At 51.9% G+C, this 25,066-nt stretch overlaps 1 protein-coding gene across 1 annotated transcript in view; it reads right to left on the reverse strand.

Moving 5' to 3' along the window:
• The window catches only part of Hspg2 (heparan sulfate proteoglycan 2), a 100,050-nt gene that overhangs the window by 59,551 nt on the left and 15,433 nt on the right, over positions 1-25,066 (reverse strand). Inside the window, exons 2-4 of the mRNA XM_027399760.2 lie at positions 7,671-7,806; positions 6,491-6,535; positions 58-167 (exon numbers count right to left, since the gene is read on the reverse strand). Coding sequence (XP_027255561.1) covers positions 58-167; positions 6,491-6,535; positions 7,671-7,806 — 291 coding nt within the window. The remainder of the gene's footprint in view (positions 1-57; positions 168-6,490; positions 6,536-7,670; positions 7,807-25,066) is intronic.

The raw sequence follows: 25,066 nt of genomic DNA on the forward strand, positions 1-25,066 counted from the left end.
AGTGCTGCCCTGGCATCCCTGGGGAGCCCCCAATCCCAGCTTCTCTCTCCCACGTACCTTATCCACCACAGCCTCCGACACCTCTCGGAACTCCTTGGCACCTGCATCCTCCAACTGGGGGCTGTACTCAATGGACCGAGTAAAATTTACCAGAGCCCGGAAATAGACTGTGGAAGAGAAGGTGGAATGTCACTGTGAAGGTCCCAGTTTGGCAGTTGGGAACCCCGTTGGCAGGCTGAAAATAAGGTGTTGGACTGCCACACAGGCTGTCACCTGTGTTCCCACAGAAAGGCCCGCACTGCCTGTAGAAGTCTAAAAGGCCTGCCCATGGCTCAGAGGGGGCTGGGCAGGAAGGGGCAGTTATCAGGGCACTGGCTAGCACGAGGGTCATCACTCCTTTATAGTGATTTGTTTTCCCAGCCAGTTCCTATTCATCCTTCTGGGCTCAGCTCAGCCACCATACTCTCTAAGAAGACCACCTGGGCTGCCCTGGCTGGTGTGGGCGTCCCCACTCTGGGCTCTCACAGCACCTCTGCTTTCCAAACTGGGAACCTTCCTTCCCTGTCACATCGATTCTGCTGGGAACACCCGAGCCACACAGCACCGCAGTAACTATCAGGTCCTGAGTCGGCTACTTCAGATACTGACCCTTCTCGGTGAAAGTCTCACTCCTTCTTCATAAAATGGGGGGGGGGGGATGAGGGAGTCAACCACATTTATACCCCATGGCTGCTGCCCGATTCCCACACTGCTCCTGTGTGCACAGCTGGCACTCAGTAATGAGAAGCACAGTCCCCTCTTACCCTGTTCCCCCAAACCAGGAGCTCCATGAGGAAATGAGGAACCCACCCATTTGTGGCCCATGTGCCTATCTGTGAGTCATGGCCAAATAAACTCACGCTGTTCTGGCATAAATAAACCATACAACTATTGTTTCCTTCAGCGCTGGATGTACGCAACACGGTTGATAGCCACTGATTATCATGTTGGCTGAGTCTGGATCTCACAGGTTTCTCTGTGTAACAGCTATGACTGTCCTAGTACTCTCTCTGTAGACCAGGCTGGCCTTGAACTCACTGAGATCCACCTGCCTCTGCCTCCTGAGTGCTGGATTAAAGGTGTGTGCCCCCCGCAGCAGCGTCCCCCCCCCATGCCCACCCTCTGCTGGTAGTAGACGGTACAGCCATCTCCCCTGTACAACCATCTGCCTCTGTTTCTTGTTGTTGCTGTAGGGGAGGGGGGGAACCTAATGGATAGAAGTTAGGTCGCTGAGGGCCTGGCCTTGAAAGCGATATTGAGACTCTGCCCTTCCATGTCTCCGTCTATCTCTGCCTCCCATACACTATTAGGTGACCCAGATTCTGCCGAACACTCCCGCCACAGTATCCTGTGCCAGCACAGGCCCAGAGCTGCAGAGCCAAATAGCCAAGGTCTGAAACCCCTGAAACTGTGAACCAAAATAAATTTTTCTTCCTTAAAAGTCAATTACCTCTGGTATTTTGTCACAAAGAAGGAAGGCTGGGCAGCACAACGTCCTTGAGTTCAAAATGCAGAGTAAGCTCTCTAGTGGCAAATGAGTCAGCCATTTGTATGTATATGTACAAGCACACCCACGTGCACACACACACACACATACACAGAGCCTGCAACAAATAATGAGCAAACCATGCTATTCCACATCACACAGAGAATGTGTGATGTGTGAACACACATAAACACATATACTCCCATATTCTCAATTATTTCTCTGAGTGTGTGTGTGTGTGTGTGTGAGTGTGTGAGTGTGAGTGTGTGCGAGTGTGTGTGTGTGTGAGAGAGTGTGTGCAAGTGTGTGTGCGAGTGTGTGTGTGAGTGTGTGTGAGTGTGTGACTGTGTGTGAGTGTGTGTGTGAGTGTGAGTGAGAGTGTGTATGAGTGTGTGCAAGTGTGTGTGTGTGTGTGTGTGTGTGCGTGTGTGTGCACGTGTGCGTGTGTGTGTGTGTGTGTGTGTGCGAGTGTGTGTGTGTGTGTGTGTGTGTGTGTGTGTGTGTGTGTGTGTGTGTGATATGTGCATGTGTATGTAGGTGCACATGCCCATGAGCCCATGGAGGCCAGAGGAAGCCAGGGAGTGTCTTGTTCTACTCTCTTCCCTTGAGCTGGGGTCTCTCACTGAACTTGGAGCTGGGTGGCAGCCAGCGAGCCCCAGCCATCCTGTCTCTGCTCTGATCAGAGCTGGGGTTACAGGGCCTCAGGGCCGAGATGGGTTTTTAACAAGGATGCCAGGGATTTGTACTTAGGGTCTCATGCTTAGGCATCAAGTGTTCTTTTTTGTCTTGTTTTGATTTTTTGAGACAGGATCTCTATATATAACCCTGGATGTTAATCACAGAGATCCACCTGCCTCTGCCTCCCAGGTGGTAGGATTAAAGGTGTGTGCCACCATGCCCAGCCCAGCAAGTGCTCTTATTCAATAGGTCCCTTTTCCCAGCCCCTGTTTACTATTGTTGTTGTTGTGTGAGACAGGGTCCCAAATTCTGGGCTAGCCTTGATATATAGCCAGGGCTGACCTTTTTTTTCTCTTCTTGAGATAGGGTCTCATGTAGCTGACACTAAGATCAAATATAATATGTAGCCAAGAATGACCTCAAACTTCTGATGCTCCTGCTTCTACTTCCAGAGTGCTGTTATCAAAGGCATGTCCCATCACAACCGGCATCTCAATAATTCCTTAAGTCCCTATTACGTATATACAGGATATTTTTGTGTACTCATGGGTTTAAGCACAGGCTATAAATATCAGATTAATAAGAGTCACCAAGTGGGGCTGGGGAGATGGCTCAGTGGTTAAGAGCACTAGCTGCTCTTCCAGAGGATCTGGGTTCAATTCCCTGAACTCACATGGCAGTTCATAACTGTTTATAATTCCAGTTCCTGAGGATGTGACACCTTCACACCAATGCACATAAAGTTAAAGTATAAAAAAGAAGTTTTGTTTTGTTTTTTTTTTTTTAAAAAAAAAGAGTCACCAAGTAGTCTGAAGTGTGTGCACAGTGCTCAGAACACTCCCCAGTACAGAGTGGGCACAACACGATACCTACTGTCACCATGCAGAGGTAGGGGAACTCACTAGTTAATGGCCACTGATGGCCTGTGACATTTCTGAGCTCTAATGTTGCATCTATAACCTGAGGCCACCAGTGTCCACCCCAAGAGCTGCTATGAGGATCCACATTGTACCCGGAACACAACAAGGAGCAGGGTCCACAGTGACTATTATCTCGATCTTCAGGACAAGCTCTAGGACCAGTCCTAGACTGGAAGAGCATCTGAGTCACAAACAGTGTGGAGGGCCTACCATGTGCCAGGTGGTGTTCTAGGGCAGGGGTGCATCGATGGACCCAACAAATGGAAAGTCCCATTCCCAGGGGCAGCATCTTCTAGTTGGGGGAGAAAGGAAACAAACCAAATGGTTGAGAATGTGTGGACTGGGCCCAGCAATTGTGGCTCACGCCTTTAATCCCAGCACTCGGGAGGCAGAGGCAGGCGGATCTCCGTGAGTTCAAGGCCAGCCTGGTCTACAGAGTGAGTGCCAGGATAGGCTCCAAAGCTACACAGAGAAACCCTGTCTCAGAAAAAAAAAAAAATGTGGATTATGGAATGGGGGCTGAGGAGAAGGTGGGTACATTTTTCCATGAGGGTCCAAGGAAAGGAAAGGGGTGAGCCATTTGCAGTGTCTGTGAGAAGAACACTGTACAACAGACGAACTGACAAGTGCAAAGGCCCTGAGGCTGAAGTGAGTACGTGTGACATCTGGTCAGGATGTGTGTGACATAGTAGGGGATGCCTTCCACTTACTCACTCGCTGTCCTTCAGGCCTAGAGAGCCCTTCAGACCCCCAAGCTAGGGTGTTCTCCCTCTATGGCTCAAGCTAAGAGGGTCCATGAGGTCCTGGGCCAGGTGCTGAGGTGAATCCTGCACTGTGAGGGGATACTGTGTCTGCTCTGAACCACAGCCAATGGTGGGGCTAGGCTCCTGGGTGCGGAGTAGGTGGAGCTTGTGGGCGGAGTGTGGGGCTGTGAGCTCCACCACAGAGGCCTCTTGTATGCAGGCACAGAGGCCCATTGAGAGCCCCCACCCCGGCCCCTGGCCTCAGCCCACGGCCAAGTTCGGGTGAGGAGGCCGGGCCTCTGCCCAGGAATGTGCCCACTCCTGAGGAGTGTTAGAGTGCCACAAAGCCCCTTTCTACCAGGGCTTGGGAAGAGCTGGAGCCCTCCAGCCTGACCCCCTTCCATGTCCCAAAGCAGAGGCCAGCCAGGGTGAGCACCCTGGGAGGGTCATTAGCCTGAGCTGAGGCTCCACCCAGAGCTGAGGGACTGAGATTGCTGGACTGTGAGGCTGTCAAGGGGACGGGGTGCTCTGGGCATCTGCCCTCACTAGGCCTCCCCCACTTGGCCTCTGACCCTGGCTAAAGCATTCACTGAGATGGGAGGCTGGAGCAGAGGAAGATTAGGCTGCACTGAGGGCTGGTGTGAGTGGGAGGCAACACCCCTAACCCCTAATGGGCCACCCCAGCTCCAAACACCCATCCCTGCTCAACAGACTCATCATGAGTGGCCTGTCCCTCTAGTTTGGGATGCCTTGGGTGGGCAGTAAACCAGCCTTTGCAGAGGTTGAGACAAGCTGTTCCCAACTCTAGAGCCTGGCTATATCCTGGCCAGCACCCCTAGAGTAAGAACAGCAGGCTCCCAGCACCCTGTTCCAATTTAGAGCCCTGGTGGGGAGGCACAGGACCTTGCCTGGCCTTGACTCTTCTTCAGAGGGGTGCCTCTGGCTTCCTGTGAGATCCTGGCCAAGGTGGGCTGGGCAGAGGAACACAGGGAGGAAAAAAAAGACTGAATGTCAAGGATGAGCTGGGAGGGCGTTCTGCAGGACAATGACGGACATACAGGGAGGAAGAGCAGGCACAGCATAAGGGTCCTTGGGGAAGGGACACACAGAAAGTAGAGAGATGGCAGAGGAGTGTCTAGACAGTGGCAAAGATGGGGAGGAGAAGGAAGAGGGAAGAGCCAGTGATACAGGCAGTGTGGGGAGCCAAGGGGAAAGTGGACAGAGTTCCCACAGAGATGGAGGAATAGGCAGTGGCCAGAGCAGTCCCCAAGATAGGGGAAAGGCTGACAGGCAGGTTAACAGCTGGAACCAAAAAGGAGAGGAGTGAGGCAGATCCAGGGGTGGCCCATGAATAGAGGAGATGAAGCTGGGAGGAGCTGGAGAGACAGTACTGCCTGTCTACGAGGGAAGTCTCGGGGATGGGCTCTAGTGTCAAGTCAAGGACAGCCCAAGCATGGCCCTGTCAGAGTCAGGGCAGCCTTCCTTGCCTGCACAGGAAGGGCGCAGGTCCTGAGCAAGCCCATGTGATATACACACCAAGACCTTAGGCATCAGGATGCACACCTGTGCTTCCCAAGCTGGGACTAAGCCCAGCTGGGTGGCCACACTCCCAAGGGCCACCAACTGTACAGGGTTGGGACTGGAGAGTTCGGGGCCCTGCTACCTCCTACAAAGGAAAGAAAAATCCCTGAGCTTGGACCCTCCAATAGTTTCCCTGTTTCCTGGCTTCCCCCACCTCTGGCCTTGCTGGCCCTCACTGCAGCATCTCAGAAGTGGCTGCCAAGGAGCATCAAAAGGCATCCCCTGGTAGGCCCCAGGTGCTCTAGAAGGAACTAGATCAGTGGTTCTCAACCTTCCTAATGCTGTGACCCTTTAATCAAGTTCCCCATGTTATGGTGACCCCCCCAACCATAAAATTATTTTGTTGCTACTTCTTTTCTATAAATTTTGCTACTGTTATGAATTGTAATGTAAATATTTGATATGTAAGATATCTGATACGTAACACCAAAGGGTTGTGACTCACAGGTTGAGAACCAGTGATCTAGTTAGACCAAAGCCTCAACAAGAGGTAGTTCCCAGGATACATCAGCCCAGGTCACTCTGGGATATAGCTCACAACCACAACACTACCCGACACCCCCACTTCTGTCCCCAGCCAGGTTCCAGGCATCCTGTGGCCCTGCAAAGACCTATGTGTAGGAAAACTTCAGGCAGCAGTCATGTCCAGGCTCCATGAGGTCACGCTGGCCAGGCTGCCAGTGGCCAGTCCTGCGTACAGTGGCCCAAGTGGGATGCCACCCTCAGACATGGGGGAATAGTGGACGCTCCTGCTGCACTAGCTAAGGGAAATGACCTCAGCCCTGGAGACACCTAACTACTTTGAACACTGAGAGGCAGGCTGGCTTTCTGTCCCAACCAGAACTGAGCTTTTATGTGGTCACTGTCCTGCATTTTGTGCTGGTAACATAGGAAAACAGCCAAACTTGGCCATTCCCAACCGTGCAGGTGCCTGCCCATCTTCAACAGGAAAGGGACCGTCCCCACAGGACCATCTCCCAGGACCCTTGAGATGGGGCCTCTGCAACCAATAGACCTGCTCTCCCCAGAGAGCAGAAACTTACCCATATGGAAGTTTCCACTGCCCCCGTCTCCACTGCCCAGACCATCTGCACATAAAAGGGAGACTTAGTTCAGCAACAAATATTCACTGAGCACCAACATGGTACAAGGCATTACTGTAGGCTCCTGACCCAGGGGTGAAGAGTCACTCCAACATAGAATAGCCACCCCACTCCCACCCCATGCCTCCTTAGTTTGGAGGCCTCCAGCACAGGGAGTGGACTGAAGCCTCAAATTCCAGGGATCATCTGTTTGATGGGTGGGGCAAAGGAGCCAAGTCAGCCTGACCTCCAAGTAGGGACAAGGAGGAGGTAAGATGAAGAGATGGTGGGGCTGGAGAGATGGCTCAGGGGTTAAGAGCACTGACTGTTCTTCCAGAGGTCCTAAGTTCAATTCCCAACAACCACATGGTGGCTTACAACCATTTGTAATGGGATCTGGTGCCCTCTTCTGGCACGCACTGTATACATAATAAATAAATAAATCTTAAAAAAAAAAAAAAAAAAAGATGAAGAGATGGCAAGTGTCCCTATTATGCACTGTCAGCTATCTTCCCCATTGTTCCTGATGGCACCAGGCAGCAGAGAGGAGTGGTGGCCAATCTAGGAACATGGAGATTGCAAATAGAGGATACTGGGACCATGAGACCAGGGTTCAGGACATACATATCCACATCTTTTTTGTTTGTTGCTTTTAAAAAAAAATGTACACTTATTTGCTTATTTATTTAGTGTGTGACCACATGTGTGCCACAGTGAGTGTGTGGAGGCTCTAGTTGGTTCCCTCCTTCTGGGGTTCTGGCAACCGAACTGAGGTTGTGAGACTTGGTGGCAAGCCCCTTTACCCACTGAACCATCTCACCAGCCTTTGTGTGTGTGTGTGTGTGTGTGTGTGTGTGTGTGTGTGTGTGTGTGTTTTGACAAGGTCTCATTTATGTCAGGCTGGCCTTGAACTCATGTATTACAGAGGCCAACCTTGAACTCCTGATCCTTCTGCCGCCACCTTCCAAGTTTGGGAATTAAGTAGATGAGTACCACCACACTCAATTTATGGCCCATCTTTTTTATGGCCCATCTTTTAAAGCCCCACCTGGGGTGACTTTCACAGGACCTTCAGAAGCTCTGGTGGAAGGAGCCAGAACTGTTCCTGTCAGCCTTCCCTCTAGGGAGACTACTGGCCTACCTCCTGATGCATCATCAGCCAGCAGGTCCTCATCGTCAGAGAGGTATGAATGGGTCCAGCCAGCCCGGCCAGCTGTGACAGTCTCTGTGTCCTCAGGCAGGGAAAGGCCATCATAGGCCCTCAGGCCGTGCGTCACCTATGGGAGATGACAGTCCATGAATCACCTCTCCAGTTAACTGCCAAACCCCAAGGCCCTTCTCCTCACTTCAGAGGGACCCAACAATCCATCCCAAAGCCCCACAGGGTGGTTAGGCTCACTGTGGCTAAGACAGCCAGGAGCCTGAACCACTCTTTGGGACTCGGCTTCCCCCAATCCCACCAACCTCTGGAGGCCTCAGAGTCAGAGCCCAAGGTACAGATTCTCAAGGACTCATCAGATAAAATGGACAGGAGAAGGAAGATCACTTGGTAAAAGGTGGCTTCTTTTTATTTGGAGAACATAAGGGGCCCCCAGGACATGAGAATGGGCAAGGGGACAGACACAGGTAGGTACGGGGTGACCTGGACTAGCAGAGACAAGAGACATAAGCATGTAGAAGACTGTGGAGGGGACATGGGCAGAAGTGAGGGTATTGATTTATGTGTTATTGATCTATAACAGTTCCTCTCTCAGTTCCTTGGCCTTCTCCACCAGGTCTGGTGTCCAAGCCTGGCTGCGGGCAGCACATTCCACTGCTCAGAACACTTAAGAGTCCTGCGGCTAGTCTAAAAGGAGGCGAGACAGACATCAACTCCCCGTGGCCTCAGGCTGATGTTAAGCTCAGCTGGCTCTGAGGCATCTGTCCCAGGAAAGCTGGGGGTGCATGTGTGCATGTGTGTGTGCGTGCGCGTGTGCTTGTGTGCACAGCACGCAGGCCAAGCAACAAGTTCCAATACTCATTATCAGGCTTTTCCAAGAAATGACTGTGGACAGTGAATGCCTGCATCTACTGGGACAATATCAAGATGTTTTCAAAGACGTTGTCCAGGTAACCGATGGGAAAACCATCCAGGGAGCCCAAAGGCCGAGAGGCCCCTGGCACAGGAATGCAGTATTGAATGGCCCCAAAACAGTCCAGAATCCCTGGTAAAAGAGCCTCAGGCACTACTGGGGCTAAGTTGCATCTGAGCAGCCTGGACTGGACAGAGGAAACTCAGTTCTCTGTGAAAACCAAACAGCTACACCAGGTAACAAGGCCCAAGCTGAGGGAAAACTACAAATCCATACAGTCCACATCTCCCATGCCTGTTGCCACAGGGCCCTCTGCCATCATGCCCTTCCTCCCCTGGTTTGTGGACCAACTCTTATCATCCTCTACATCTGCATCTCTTAGCCATCGTCCCTCTAAATGCCCAGTAACAAAAAGGCATGGTTAGCCAGGTGTACCAGCTCATACCTGTAATTCAACTTAACAGGTAGGGGCAGGGGAATCAGGAGTTCACATAGCAAGGTGGAAGTCAGGCTGAGTTACCTAAGACCTTGTCTCAAAACACACACACACACACACACACACACACACACACACACACACACACACACAATGGCTGTGCCTGGCAATTATAATGATCCTCAGTTCCTGTGCACAGTGACAGGCAGCAGATAAAAAAGGCCCAGGGATCATGAGGACTCAAGGTGGGACAGAGTGCCCCACGCAGTGACAGAAGACAGATCAGCAATTTGCCTCAGCTGTGGACTAGACAGGTGGGTTGGAAGGGACTCAAGATATTTTGGGGAGAAGGTTCCAGAGTATGTGTCATGCTCACATACATTATTGATCTGTATGCTCGAAGCAAGTCCGTTTTACTCCCAGTCAACTGTGGCATCATAAAGAAGGCAAAAAAGAAAGTTCTAGAGAGATATTCAGACTCCTTGCCTTTCATGACCACCTCTGCCCTGGCCAGGTCCTGTCATGTGTACCACCACTAGATAGAAGCAACCTGAAGATGGGGCGGAACTGGCTCAGCTCTACTTTCTCAACACATACAAGCAATCCTTCAACACATGAGTAAGAGATAGCAGCTGTGACCGAACTCAACAACCTACATATATTTCCCGGCCCCCAGCCCCACCCTGGGGGGGCTGAGAACTCCTGGGTTCAGGGACTGAGCACCACTTTGTCACTTTGTGTTAGCCAGAGTGCTGAGCTGCACTGCCTTCCCCCCAAACCCTGGTATGGCCTAAAGCTCTATCCTCACAGCCAAAGAGCAGGGCCACCACCTGGTCCTTCTCATCCCTGCCCAGAGTGGTAGCCAAAGGACTTGTGGTCTATGCATATGTGGCTATGGGTATGTGGCTTCATAATCTTCAGTACCAGTAGCTGAACACAGTGGCACATGCCCGTAATACCAACACTCAACAGGCCAAAGCAAGAAGTTCATGAGTTCAAAGCCAGCCTGAGCCTTATTGAGACCATGTCTCAAAACAAAACAAAGCACAACAGCAACAAAAACCAAACCAAACCAAACAAAAAAACAAAAAAAAACACCAAAAACAAAGGCTAGGGTATGTTCTAGCAGTTCATCAATAGAGCTCATATGTACAAGGCCCCAGGGTTGATCCCGAGTAATACCATCATCACCAAAACACAAAACAAAACAAACAAAAACACCTTCTGGGGCTGGTGGAAAAAAAAAAAAAAAAGATTCCTGGTCCTTTTTCAGAGCCAGAGGCAGCTTCTCATCCCAGATCGGGCAGAGCTGTACATACCCAGGGGACACTGACAGTCCCACTTAAAACAGGACCAGAGGCTCTGCTTCCTTCCCTACCTGGGAGCCGAGGTAACTGGAGGGTGAGTCTTGAGCAGGTCTTTAATTGACACAACGGGACTAAGAGGCTAGGGTTGGTGCAGGGACACTGATTTGAGGCACAGGAGGTTTGGGTCATCTCCAGGTAACAAGTGTCACTTTGTTATACTCACAGCCTCCCAATGCCCATATGAGCAAGGCTATGAAGGTGAAGCATGAGGAGCAGATTCCCGCCACCACTCAGACACCACTGTCTGGAAAGGAAGCCCTTGCTGCTAAGCAAGGTCCAGAGCTTTTTGTAGGGAGGAAGGGGGTGGAGGGAGTAGAGCCTGGACCCGGACAGGAAATAGCAAAGTGAGATTCAACAGGGAAAACCATGCCAGGAACACACATCTGCAGGAAGGCCAAGAGTGCAGGGCACTGAGTCAGAAGCCCCCCAGCCCCAGACACCCAGGTTGTCCATGCCAGCAGCTCTTGCTTCCCAGGATCTGAGTAGCCAGGGGTAGCCAGGGCCATCAGGGAAGAGGCAAGGCAGCCAGGGGCAGAGACTTCATTTGCTAAAAGCTGTCCATCCCAAAGCAGCTGGGATTCACATCTGGGAGGGAAGATGAAGCCAGAGCAAAAGAGGCTCTGGAAAAGCACCTGATGGTAGAAGAGACTCAGAGCTGGCCAGCCTAGTCTGATAGGGATAGTCAGAGCCAGTGCTGGTTCACTGAGTGTTCCCTGCACACCAGGAATGTCTAAATGGGACAGAGAAAGATGGGCTTGGCTGTAGGAGCTGGAGGTCTGGTGGTCTGCCTCCCAGACCTGGGGTCTCACCACTGAGTGCTGAACACCCCAGGACTCCCTCTCAGAGTCCCTCTCCTCAGCCCATGCACCTCACCCAGAGAACTACAGCTCCCAAAAATCCTCTGAGGAACTGGGGCAATGGTGTGTGGCGCTCACACCATTGTAATCAAGGCCTGTGGGAAAACCTTACCTAGATCACAGTGGGGCTGACCTCTGCTCCAAGCTCTGTGCTAACCAGGCAAGGCCGAAGCACTGGGCCACAAGGACAAAGCAGACAGCAGTACCAGAAAGCCCAGGGCTACCCAGACTCCATCCCCAACCTGAATGGCCCAGGGGTGTGCTGAGCTGGCAGCAGCCTGGGCTTGTGCAGTGTGTTCCTTAAGTCCTAAGAAGGCCCATGGGTAGCTCCAAGGTCAGAGGCAGAAATAGAACCCAGGCTTCCTGCCCTGTAGCCTGTCTCCGGCCATGCGGGAGCCCTGCTTCCTCCCAGAGGAACAGCACTCAGGCAGGGCTGAAGGGGGATCTGAGCCAGTGAGGAAGGAGCCAAGCTGAGAGGGGGATTTTCCAGACCTGTAGGTTGCTGGAGGGCTGGGATGGGGGTGGGGGTGACTGACTCACACAGGACAAGGCCAAAGTCTAACATGCTGGGAACTACTTGAGGCAAGGATATAGGCAGGGTGGTCCCCAGTGACAGCTATTCTCTGAACCCAGGCAGGTGGACCACAGGCAGGGTATCAGACAGCAACGTCTGGAAGGCACCACTCTCAAACACTGAGTGAGTGTCTAGGCTTTCCTGGTGAGGACAAGGGACACATGGAGATACCTCTAAGTCCAAGTCCTATAGAGGTCCAGAGGGACAAGGAAAGAAGGGACAGAAACTAGGCCTTCTTTTCTAGCCTCCACGAGGCTAGAAAAGGAGTCAAGGCTGGCTAGGATGCTCTCAGAGTGGAGAGAAATGGAAAGCATGGAAACCAGACAAGGAAGCCAGGCAGTGGTGACACACTCCTTTAATCCCAGCACTCAGGAGGCAGAGACAGGTGGATCTCTGTGAGTTTAAGGCCAGCCTGGTCTATAGAAGTAAGTTCCAAGACAGCTACACAGAGAAACCCTATCTCGCAAAACAAACAAGAAGAAAGATAGAAAGAAAGAAAGAAAGAAAGAAAGAAAGAAAGAAAGAAAGGAAGGAAGGAAGGAAGGAAGAAAGGAAGGAAGAAAGAAAGAGAAACTAGATAAGGCCCTGAACATGGGGACACAGGTACATACAGGACAGAGCATGTAGAGCTTCCACAGCATTGAGTGTGCACCTTTCAAAGCTTACACCACAAGGCTGCTCCTAAGACTGCTCAAATCAAAGCTGGTGACAGATGGGAGCACAATGACAGAGGACAATGAGTGCCAAAGGGACTAGGGAGGTGACCCAGTGGGAAAGATGCTTGTTGATCAAACATGAGACCCTGAGTTACACACACAGACATAGGCACACACACACACACATAGACACACACATACACACCCACACACAGACATAGACACACACAGAGACACAGGCATAGACACACACACACACAGACACACATACTTACACAGACACACATACACACAGAGACATAGACACACAGACACACACATAGACATACACAGACACACAAATAGACACACAGAACAGACACAAACAGACATAGACACACACACAGATATAGATACACACAGACATAGACACACACACACAGAACAGACAGACATAGACACACACAGACATAGATACAGACACACACAGACATAGACACCCATACTCACACAGACACACAGGACACACACACACACACACACACACACACGAAGAGCCAGATTTCACAGAGGTTTTCTCAGGCCAATCCCTTCCCACATGCCATGTAGACCAACTCCACATGGCCTGAAGTTACAGGGACACCATTCTGTACCCACAAAAAGGGAAAACCCAAGAGTTCCTTCTGCTGTTGCTGGCAACAGGGTTTCACTATGTAGCTCAGGCTGGCCTAACCCCCCCCCAACCTCCCAAGGGATCAGAGGCATGCTCAAACATGCATTATGCTTTTGTTTGTATTTTGGGTTTCTTTTGTTGTTTTGTTTTTGGGACAAGGTCTCCCAGCCTGGCCTCAAATTCATTATGCAGAAAAGAATGACTTTAAATTCATGATCCTCCTGCCTGCAAATCCACAATGTTGGAATTACAGGAATAAGACACTGTGCCTAGTACATTTTTGTTTTTGTCTTTGAGACATGGTCTCACTGTGTAACCCTGGCTAGTCTGGAATGCCCTATGTAGACCAGGCTGGCCTCAGATTTACGGAGGTTTTTCCTGTCTCTGCCTCCCAAGTGCTGGGTTTTAAGGCTTGAGACACTGAAACCAGCTGAGCTACATGATTTTGGCAGCAATGGTCATGTGCTTGATTGTGGAGTGTGGCCCCAGGTACCATCACAGCTGGCAAGCGTTTTGTGTCTCCTTTCTCAAACTCAAAAATTGCTGGATTCTGAACTACCTCCAACCCCAAGAGTTTCCCTTGCCACTGTGAACTTATTTCTATTTCTGTTTCATGCATGAGGAAGCTGAGGCTCAGAGAGGGTAATCTGTGCACCTGTGATCAGGCAGGTGTGGTGTGGACAGCAGCTATTCAGTAAGGTTGAAAACAGTACCATAAAGGGAGGTCAGAGTGGAGGTCTGTCTGAGGGGAGATGCTTGCAGGTGGGGTGTGAGCTCAGGTCTGTGGTCACCTCCTGGTTTGGAATGAGAGAGGCAGGCTAAGTGGCAGGGCCTAGACTGGGGTGAGCTACAGAACTCTGAAGGCTGACAGGGGTTCTCTGGAGACATTCTTCACATGCCTTGGGTGGCCAGCTCCCAGCCTCTGTCTTCATGGCTCAGGTCTGAAACTGAGGCCCCCTTCATCCCCCACAGCTGGTCAGGAAGTCCTGAGCCCCTCCCCCTCCAAGCAGTCCCCAGGGTGGCTATGGCTGCCCAGGGCAAGACTCCAGGCATCTGGGACTGGAGTGAGCTCACCCCATTAGAATCTGGAGACAGTGGGGGTGGGTCTGACCACTTGTCTCTTTCTCCCATGCTTCACAGGCCACAGCCCCAAACCTTGGCCCTAAACCTTGATGCAGGTGCCTAGGAAGCCCCCAAGAAGCACAACCTCCTCCAGCTCCAGCCCAGGCCATAGGAGAGGGCCAAGGTGCCCCTCCCCCCACTGCCCAGTGTCCTGTTGAGGGCAACAGACGGCAGAGGGGAAGGAATCTGTCGGGGCAGCAGTTTGCCGTGCAAACTGCCAGGGGCGGGTGAGCAGAACACAAAGGCCCAAAGGCCTTTAATCCCCTGGCAGTCTGAGAGGGGCGCCGGGCCGGAAAAGAGGTGGCTGTGCCTCCTCTGGCAGGCCCATGTGCCCGTGCCGCTCGGGAGGCCTGCCAGCTTCTCACACTTGGGCCCTCAAGGCGGCAAGCAGGACCTTTGCCAGCCACTCAGCTGGGAAGAATTTGCTCCCCACAAAGGAGGACAAAGGTGGACACTCAGAATGCCGCTGCACACTGGGTGCCAACCTAAGGTCTTCAGGGGGTGATTAGCACTCAAATCCATGACAAGCAGTGGAAACCAGGCAAAGAGAGAGGTAAAGCCACCTCTCGAGGCCACACAGCTAATGGGAACTACATTTGAAATCCAGGGCTCTAGGCTTACCTGCCTGTCCCTTTTAGCTCAGTAGCAGGGGCCAGGAGACCCCTGCTTGACCTCTGTCACCTGCTCTCCCAGGCCTGGGATCCGGAAAGGCTGCATTCCAGGGGATGGGGCGGGGGCACTGGGGAACACTGGGGAGGATCAGGGCTTTTGGCGTAAGCCCAGGGAGCAGTGTCTTTGAACAGCACCCACCTCCTGCTCCTTTCCCTTTTAGCAGCTTCAGGGTGTTCCCATCATCCACACAAAGGGTCACACCAGCCCTCTTCAGTTGCTATCTATACCAGGAAGGTGGGACTTTTATTGCTATTTTGCTTTGTTCTTTAAAATCTTTTTATTTATTTGTTTGTTTGTTTGTTTGTTTGTTTTGAGACTGTCTCACTACGGACCCCTGGCTAGCCTGAAATGGGAGAACCCAGGCTGGACTAAAACCTGTGGTGATCCTTCTGCCTCAGCCTGCAGGGTACTGGGACTGAGGTATGCATCACTGTGTCTGGCTAGCGAGTAGAATCTGGGGCTCATGAAAAAGCATGGACAGTGAACTCTGCAGCTGGCAAGCATTACCCAGGAGGCCCTGGTTGCTCAAAGTGGAGAGTGTCACCAGTCAGACCTGCCCATTAAGATTGAATCCAAATCCCTTCGACCTCCACTTTCTGAGTTCTATTCTGCTAAGCCCATACAGAGGGGTGCAAACCAGCTGTGCCAGTGTAGACCTATAATCTCAGCACTGGGGAGATAAAGGCAGGAGGAGGACTGCAGTGAGTTAGAGGCCAGCCTGATCTACATAGTGAATTTCAGGCCAGTGGGATACACAGCAAGACCCTGTTTCAAAACCATCAAAAACAAGGGCTGGGGACAAAGCCCTGGGGTTAACTGCCAGGACCACATAAACTGGGTGTGGTGGTGTACAACTGTAATCCCATCACCTAAGAGGATCCGGAGTTCAAGGCTATCCTCGGTTATGTAGCTAGTGGGAGGCTAGCCTGGTCTACATGAACTCTCTGAATTCTGTGGGATCCAGGCAGCAACCCAGTGAAGAGCCTATAGTGTGAGGAGGGCTGTGATGGGGAGGACAGAGGCTGGGGGTGAACAGAGAGGTTCCTTGCTAGCTAGCGGTAGATAAGGAACTGGTCTTGAGGTTTGCCTGAGCAGGGGATAGGCAATGTTCAGTGTAGGGGGGCACATGGGTTCAGAGGCGGGAGGGCCTGTGACATGTGGAGGGCAGGAGGCAGCAGTGTGGTAGAGGGCATCAGGGAAACGATGCCCACACTTTCCCATTTCCAAGTGCTTGGCCCTCAGCTGCACTATGGACCCTGAAGGCTCCCACTCCCCACAGACCCTATACACATCCCAAGGATGGCACCCCTCTGGAGGCTGGGGTAGCTATTGTCCAGCTCCAGGGAGCACACAGGAATCCCTCCAGTAAGTGTTCCTACCCCACCCTTAGGCCAGGTACAGTCAAGGCTGGTGGTGGGTACAGCTTCTAGGCAGGGCTGGGGGCTGCCAAGCACAGCCAGTGCCAACTGCTTGCAGCGCTCACATGCCGCCTCCTCTTTCTGGCCTGCCTTACACCTCAGGTTCTCTGGCTCCTGGCATTCCTGCTGCTGGGAGGCACTGGCCTGTCTGCAGTATTTTTAAAGACCAGTCCCATCTGGCTGGGCCTGTTCATACCTGCAAATTTCTCTAATGAGGCTGGGGGCTACTCCCCAAACTTCCATTGAAATAAGACACCAATAATGACAATGCCTATTCCCTAAACCTATTATGTCAGGCCTTTTTGCTGCCTTCAAGCCACTAAAGAGTGAGAAGTAAAGCCTGCACTATGGCAACTAGTGTACAGACAGACAGACAGTCAGACAGACTCACAAACACACCTGCCAACCTCCTCTGTTCCATTCTCTCTCTTTCAGCTACATTACCTTCTTTTTTGGGGGGGGCGGGGTTTGAGACAGGGTTTCTCTGTATAACAGCCCTGGCTGTCTTGGAACTTGCTTTGTAGACCAGGCTGGCCTCGTATGTTTTATTTTATGTAGATGTATGCTACATGTGTACAGGAGCCCAAGGAGGCCAGCAGAAGGAGCTGGAGTTAGACGTAGTTCTGAGCTACCCGATGTGGGTACTGGAAACTAAACTTGGGTCCTCTGGAAGAGCAAAACGTGCTCTTAACCACTGAGTCATCTATCCAGTACCAGCGATAAATCTTAAAACAAAACAAAACAACAACAACAAAACCAAGCAAACAAACAAAAAACCTTCTCTGGGGATTACCAGAGAAGAACCTGAGGCTCAGAGAGCCAGCTTGCCCATAGTTACAGAGTTGTAAGACCTGAGACTTGAACCCAGGACCCCTGTGCACAAGCTTAAAAGGAACTCTCAGTCTTGTCCCACCTCCTGGCATCTCTTTGCCCCAAATGCCTGGGCTTTTCCGCTAGATGCCCACCTCTAAGGGACAAGTGGTTCCCACAGTCTCTGAAGAATGTCCCAAGGAACAGCAGAGGTCTCAGAGATGAGTAGAGCCAGATCTCTCGCCCTAGGGCCTTATTCAAGACAGCCAGGCAGTCAGGCAACCAGGCTTCTGTGAGGTTTTCAATATGGTCGCTGTGGGCATCCACCACAGGAAAAAACAGGCTGAACGGCAGCTGGATCCTGGGCCAAGGAGACCAGCATCCCTGCCCTAGGATTTCCTCATCTGCTTCCGGGACAGGGAGGAAGCAGCAGTGGGCCAGGCCCCTGGCTCGGGCAATGGAAATGAGCAGGATCTGCTGTTTCCTCACAAATGTTCATTCCTGGGCAGTGTAGCCCTGGGACAGGAGTAGGTATAAAGACATGCAGACAAGTGTCCCTGGGAAAGCCTGGTGTAAGGAAACTGAGTCAGGCATCCCAACCCCCACCCCACTCCCAGCCTGTCTCCCCATCTCATGAGGGAAGAGATCACCTAATTACCAATTCCCAAATGTGTGTAACTTGGAGCCTTTCCTCCCTGCAAAGTGCTTACTGCCCTTGCAGAGGCAGTCCTGAACTTGGTTCCCAGCACAGCTGCCTATAACTCCAGCTCCAGAGAACCCCAGCTTCCATGCACTCTGAGTTTCTTTCTTCTTTCTTTCTTTCTTTCTTTCTTTCTTTCTTTCTTTCTTTCTTTCTTTCTTTCTTTCTTTTTAACCTCAAACCCCAAAACCTTAGGATTCTAAAATCCCAGCCTGGAACTCCCCTCAGCAGAGTTGTGTGTGTGGGGGGGGACTACTGGGAGTAATGACAAAGTCAGGACAAGCCAAGTCATAGGAGCTTGGCTGGGATCTCCCTACCCTTCCTGCTTCAGGGAGCTCCCAAGATGAACGCACAACAGCAAGAGAAGATAAAGGAAACAGACATTAGAACCCAGGGGTGGGCAGATAGACAAGCCTGCAGAGACACGCTGGTCAGAGTCAGCACTGTGTCTCAAACTTCCCAGTGGTTGGTGGGACGCAAGAAATCTAACCTGTCCAGGATTCCATGTCCTGTTTCTTAGAAGGAACACAAATATTCCTAATACAGTAAATAGGGGTTGTCCCCAAGGTAAGAGGCTGCTGTGGCTATCTCTGCCTTGTTTGTGGAGCTCACATTCCTCACAGTCCTCTGACTGAGACCCTTTGAGGCTGAGGCCAGAGACAGAGGCGCTAGGGATCAGAGCGACATAGACAAGAGTTGAGGGAGTGTCTTCCCCACCTCATCCCAGGATCGTTGGTCTGGGCAGGATCACCCATCACTCCTCAAACCTAAATGCAACCCAACCAATGCTCAAAATAGCCAGAGCTGGCAAAAGTGCCAGGAGGCCCTGGGCGGGGACTGGACTAGGCCTGCCCACCAGAGAGCTCTGAGAGCCAATACACATATCCCTCGCACGCACACAGAGGCACGTTACCCCAGGCACGCAGGCCTCCCTGGGAGTCCCACACCCACTGGCTCCCTCTGGCAGTAAGTTACTCATGCTGCCACCCTGCCCTTCCCAGGCCTTCCTGCAGGAGGCAAATGGAAAAGTATTAGCAGAAACACCATATAGGGAAGCTTCCTGGACCTCCTGCCCCCACCTCCAGGCCCAGCCTTCCCTAGGACCTACTAGGCTCTGTGAGCTCTCTCTGTCTCTCTCTCTCTCTCAACCTTGGGCCGAGACAATGGGGGCTATTCTGGGCATCATGGAGTATTTAAAGTCCTGTCTGGGCCTCCTCCCTGGGGAACAAGAAGCCTTGCCCTCCACAAGACCTTCCTGAACTTGTCACTGCCCAGGCCTCAATGGCTGGCGGCATCCCCTAACACTTAGAATAATCTAAGGTTCAGGCTGGGACCATGGGGAATTGAGCAGCAGTAGCAAGTCACAGAACCTCTGGAAAGCAGGGTTCTAGTAGCCTGAGTAGCCCATGATCTCTGGGTCTGAGACCTCTCATCTGCAGCCCTGATGTGTGTGATCACAAGACCCACATGTGCAGAGCTAGCCAGAGGCTTGTGCGGGTTAACACAAAGGCGTGTGTCTCTCTGGCCACTATAAGAGGAGGAGGGTCAATGTGAGCAGTGGGTTGGGGAAGCTTGGTTAATTTTTCACTGCTCTCTTTATCAGCACCTGGCACACAGTAGGTGCCAAATATTTACTGAGTGATACAAATGTTTGCAGGATGCGCCTGGAACCCCTGTAGAGTGTACAAATGACCTAGCATTCTATGGTGACAATGCTGCCTGCCCCTATGAACTCTGTGGGTGAACCTGGGCTAAATACTGCTGTAAACTCATTATCTCATCTAATTGGCTCAATTCCAAGAGGCTGATACTACTGCCACCAAGCCTTATAAGCAAGAGCATGGAAGTTCCATCCCAAATACTCGATCAGCTTGCATGAGTGGCCAAGCTGGGAATGAGACCATGAAGTTTCTGTCTCCTTGCATGAGTGTGCCTTAAAGATAGGAGCAGGGGACACCGAACTGGGGGGCCAGAAGCTGGAGGTCAACTACGATGTAGCTCTGTGACTTTCAGCAAGTCACTTGGCCTCTCTGAATCTGCTTCCTCTCGTGTAAAAACAGGATATTCATCTCAGTGTCTTCAGATCTTTAGTGGGATCAAAGGAACTAAAGGATGTAACCATGCCTCCCCCACCATGTGCCTCAGCCTCGTCCAGGGGCAGGGCTAAGAAACATGGTGGGAAGCTCACTAGAAGAGGCGGGTGTGATGACAGTGCTGGGCTCAGCCCCAGCTGAAGAAGAGCAGCCTGGGAAGTCACCTCTGGCCCTCCTCTGTCACCCTTCCCAGCTGACAGCTGCTAGGGCTTTGGGGCCAAGGGCCCCACAGCAGCCAGAGAAGGAGGAGGAGGAGGAGGAGGAGGAGGAGGAGGAGGAGGAGGAGGAGGAGGAGGAGGAGGAGGCAGTGTTAGCTGGCTGGGTTATCTCAGATCTCAGGCAGCCACTGCCCAAGTCCCAGGGGCCTAGTTGGGCCCACTGGCCAGGATGCTAGGCTGGCTGCCCCATCCACCCCCAGCCCTTCACCTAGTTCTGGGGGCTTTTGGCTGAGGGTAAAGGGCTGGAGTAAAGGTCTGTGGGTGGAACATGGGCTGGGGGGCCCTATTGACTCTTCAGCCCACAGTCCCCTTTGCCCTTTGTGGGCACCTTTCAGGGGTCGTTCTTAGCAACCGTGAACTTGGCCTACCTCAGGCCTCACTCAGCTCACCACTCCCAGCCAGCTCTAGCCCACACGCCTCTCTCTCTCTCCTCTGAACTCTTACACACCCATAATTAACATTGACCATATTTTCCAAGGCAAAAAACTCAAGAAATTGTAGAACAAAGGCTTTCTGGGTTACTTCCGGGTGCTGGAGGCAGCTTGGGAAATGTAGTTTGGACACAGAGGTGTTCAAATGACTGCAGCATGTTAACACTTGTAGGGGAAAGACTAAGACATTAAATGTGCTCCATTAACAAATCCGAAAGTCATTCTAGAAAGTGTGTAACAACCATTTGTTACTTCCCACCGCTGGACACTGGACACTAGCCGGGCAGCCGTCTAGCTATGTGGTCCTGGGCAACTCACTTGACCTCTCTGAGCCTCTGTTTCTCAACTAGAAAATGGGAATAAAAATGACCATCTCGTTCAACAGAGCAACCTAAGGGCTTTGCATCAGGCACTTACAAGGTGTGTCTTTACTTTTTCTTCCCCCCCCTCATCCTTCCCACCCTTCCCCCCACCTCCCCAAACCCATCAACAAGAGTGTGCTCCCCAGAACTACCCAGAAAAGCAATTCCTCAAGAGAAAGACATGGCCATAGAAAGTTCCAACGTATCCCCAGAACCTGGGCTTACTTATCAGGAGCAAGAGAGGCACAGAGAGGGTTAGTAAGCATGGTTCGTGTGACCAGCAAAGGTCAGAGGGCCTGTTCAAATGCCATCTCAACACTGCTGGCTGCTGGGGACACGACACTTGAGCCCAATTTTCTGATTTTGAAAGCCACATGGCAGCAGTCCAGGGCAAAGCTGGGTGCAAGGAGAAGAACCGGCTTTGGAAAGGAAGAGCCTGCCAGGGACATGATCGGGGAGGAAGACCCAGGGCCTTGGCTTCCTGGCTGCTGACACAGGACCTATCACCTTCTCTAGCCATTTCTTCCCTTCTTGGGAACAGGGACTCCCCAAAACCAGGATGAGAGTTTGGAGAGTATGGCAGCAAATAGTGCTGGGGCTGGGGGTGAGATGGGACCTGAGACCCACCAGGTCTCAACCCCTGGGACTATAGCATGCCATCCAGCCCCAGCCAGGCCAGCCCAGAGAAAGTAAGGGTAGGAATGGCGAGCAAGGGGTGCCTGTCCTTGGCAGGGAGAGCTACATTGCTGGGGACTCCGGTTACCGGAAATGGTAAATCTTCCTGCTGCCTGTCACCTCCAACTAGGAATGTCTGCTGCCAGGGAGCGGGGGAAGAGCGTCCTGTCCACCTGCCCCGAAATGCTCCAGGGACACTGGGGACCTGGGCCCACTCTTTGCTCCCTGTCCTGGCCTTGGAGCCACAGGGCAACATTGTTCTAAGTCAGGAAACCCTGTTGTAATTGGCTAATTCCAGGAGAGAAGGCAGAAAGGGAGATCCCAGGAGATGGACGTCACCCCTAATCCTAGTCTGCTGGATCAGTTACAAGTGGCTTCTGAGGTCTCAGTTGGCCTGAAGGCCTTCCTTTGTTAAGGCTCAGCACACAGGACAGCACAGTATGAGTTCTAGGGTTGAACCAAGCAGCCTGGCTCTGTCACTGACCAGGTGGATGGCAGTGAGGAAGTCACGAAGAGCCCTTGGTAGATCTCTGTTTAATTCTTAGAGATGAGCTCAAAGCACAAAGGGCCGTGTACTGGGGTCAGTGGGCCAGCAAGCAGAGGAAACAGAAAGGGTAACTTCAACAGAGGAAAGATAAGGACAGTACCTGACTCAGCCCTCAGAGAGCTGGTACTAGCTGCACTGAGAGACCATAACTTAATACTCTTAACACTGTGAAATGGCAAAAGAAGAAAACTGACAGGGCCAGAGGGGAGAGAGGCTGGGTATGAGTTGTTGATCCTGTCTGCAAGGGAGAGCCACGAGAGGAGTGAGGGGATAGGTGCCTGCCATGAGGAAGCAGCCGCTGCCCAACCCTAAGGCAGAAGGGTCCTAAGAATGCCCTGGAAACTCTTAGGGGGCAGGTCTTCTACGTGTGCAACCACCCTGGGAGCTGGGTGCTCGTACCACCCCTCATTCCCCTGAGAACATGGAGCAGCTGGCATTCCACCTCCTCCCCAGAGAGGTGCTCGGGTACCGGTGTCTTAGATCTCTGGTGGGGAGGGACAGGATGGGTGAAAAGTGCAGCAGGCAGTGGAATCAGTTCTCTGATCTCCGCCCAGGCCAGCCTGGGGCTCTGATAAATTGTCTCTTCTTGTTAAGTCTCATATCCTCTCTCCTCACGGACCAACATGTCTGTTTTGGTTTTGTTGTTGTTTGTTTGTTTTTGTTTTTGTCTTAATCTCCCATGGGATTAAGGAGCAGTCAGAACAGGGGGAAAAGATGAAAAGCTGGACCTCAGCTTTCCCACTACCCTAGACCAAAGCCTCTCCCTAACAGGTACAGTGTGGAGTAGAGAGCATGTCCACCTGAACTGCCCAGGGTGATCTCTAGCCTGGTTCCTAAAGGTCCACAACCCTGCCTATGCCTGCCTGGGCCTTGCCCCCACTTAGCACTTGGGACCTTTGCCACAAGTGGCAGCTCCAGGACTCAGCCCAGGCCTAGCTCTCCATACTCCGAAGCAGCCTCTGTTAGCAGGGTGCTTGAGCAGACCGGCCCTTGTGGGCACCAGGCCAACACAAAGCCTGGCCAAGTGCAAACAGCACGCTTGGCGCCCAGGTCCAGGAGCACTGGAGTGGGAAGGATGCCCACTGCCCCCGTCACAACAAACTATCCACCCTGTTGAGGGGCCCAGGCAGCCGGCACCCCTGCAGTGAGTTCAGGACACAACAGAAGCTTCTCTCCCTCCCCCTCTGGGAACCAGCAGTGGGAATCTCAGAGGCTGTGACAAGGAGAGTCCAGATGCCAGCAGCTGGACAATGAGAGCAGGAGAGCCAGGCCCAAAGAGGTGGCGTGTCAAGAGATGGTGACAGATGGTCACAGACTTGTTATCATTATGAGGACATACCAAGGAGGAGGATAAAAGGCTTTACCCTAGCTTCTGTAAAGACATTGTGTTTGGCCCGCCACAGTGAGAAGGACAGTCTAGCATTGCTCCATTGAGGTCTGGGTGGCGCCAAATGGGACAGAGAAGTAGTGATGATGACCCCAGCAGCTCCTTGCTGGAGGCACACGTTACTTCCCAGAACATACCCAACAGCTTTTTGTCAAGATGACAGGGTCCTGATCCTGCACCACCCAGTTTAGGGGCCACTTGACACATTTGACTACTGAGGACTTGTCACTAAGCAAGTGAACAGAGACACTGTGTACTTTAAAATCTTTAACATTCTTTCACTAAGTTTCATTTTTAAACAGCCATGTATGGCTCTTGGCTACCACAGCAGACAAGTCCTTTGGCGCCATCACAGCCTCCATCCACAGAGGAGGAAACCAAGGCTTGCCCGAGGTCAAAACTATGTAGCTGGCAAGCCACCTAGGAGATGGAGGAGATGGGAGTGCGTGCCTGGCTCCAACCCAGTGCTCCCCACCCAGGGTTATTGTCGACGGCACTGGGCAAGTCTAACGGAAATCATACATGTGCGGGAGATAAGGCCACCTCATTAATCAAGATATCAAGTCCCTTTGCTTTCCATCCCAATTCTGCCAGCTAAAAGGGCTATCTCACAGAGACCAGAAGTTCTGGTGGCCATTTATAAAAGGGCTTTGATTTTCTGACATGAAGAAAGGGCAGAAAGATGATGGAATATCCCAGCTGGTGTGAGTCCAAGTCCCTATGGACACGGGGACTTTTTCCTTGCAAGAACAGGGAGCTGTGTGTCCTTTTGCATCACCCTAGATCCCATGTGGGTCACAGAACTGGATGGAACCCACTCTGAGGAACACAGGGCCCCTGGGCTTTTATGTATGTGCTTCCTTCCTCATGGGGTGCTGTGACCACCACTCTAACATGCCCATCACCCAAGGCCAGCTCAGCTGCAATCTCTACTTTGAGATCTCTGACAAAGTGGCCTTTCTCTCTCACACATCTGTAGGCCTTAATTTCTATCTTACAGTACTAGACACTGGGTCCTAATTACAGTCATTTGAGTTGCTCTCATTTGGAGCCAAAGTCCCTTGGGGTTTGTTTTGGGGTGTGTGTGTGTGTGTGTGTGTGTGTGTGTGTGTGTGTGTGTGTATTTTTGAGACAGGGTTTCTCTTTGTAACAGCCGTGGTTGTTATGGAATTCTCTTTGTAGACCAGGCTGGCCTCGAATTCACAGAGATTTACCTGCCTCTGCCTCCCAAATGCTGGGATTAAAGGCATGCGCCACCACCACCTGGCTTTATATAATGTAATTTTTTTTAAAGATTTTAAGTATTTATTCTGTATACAACATTCTGCTTCCGTGTATATCTACACATCAGAAGAGGGCACCAGATCTCATAAGGGATGGTTGTGAGCCACCATGTGGTTGCTGGAAATTGAACTCAGGACCTCTGGAAGAACAGTCAGTGCTCTTAACCTCTGAGCCATCTCTCCAGCCCCTTTATAATGTATTTTT

This window comes from Cricetulus griseus, chromosome 2, assembly GCF_003668045.3.
Source record: "Cricetulus griseus strain 17A/GY chromosome 2, alternate assembly CriGri-PICRH-1.0, whole genome shotgun sequence".
Taxonomy (NCBI): Eukaryota; Metazoa; Chordata; class Mammalia; order Rodentia; family Cricetidae; genus Cricetulus; species Cricetulus griseus.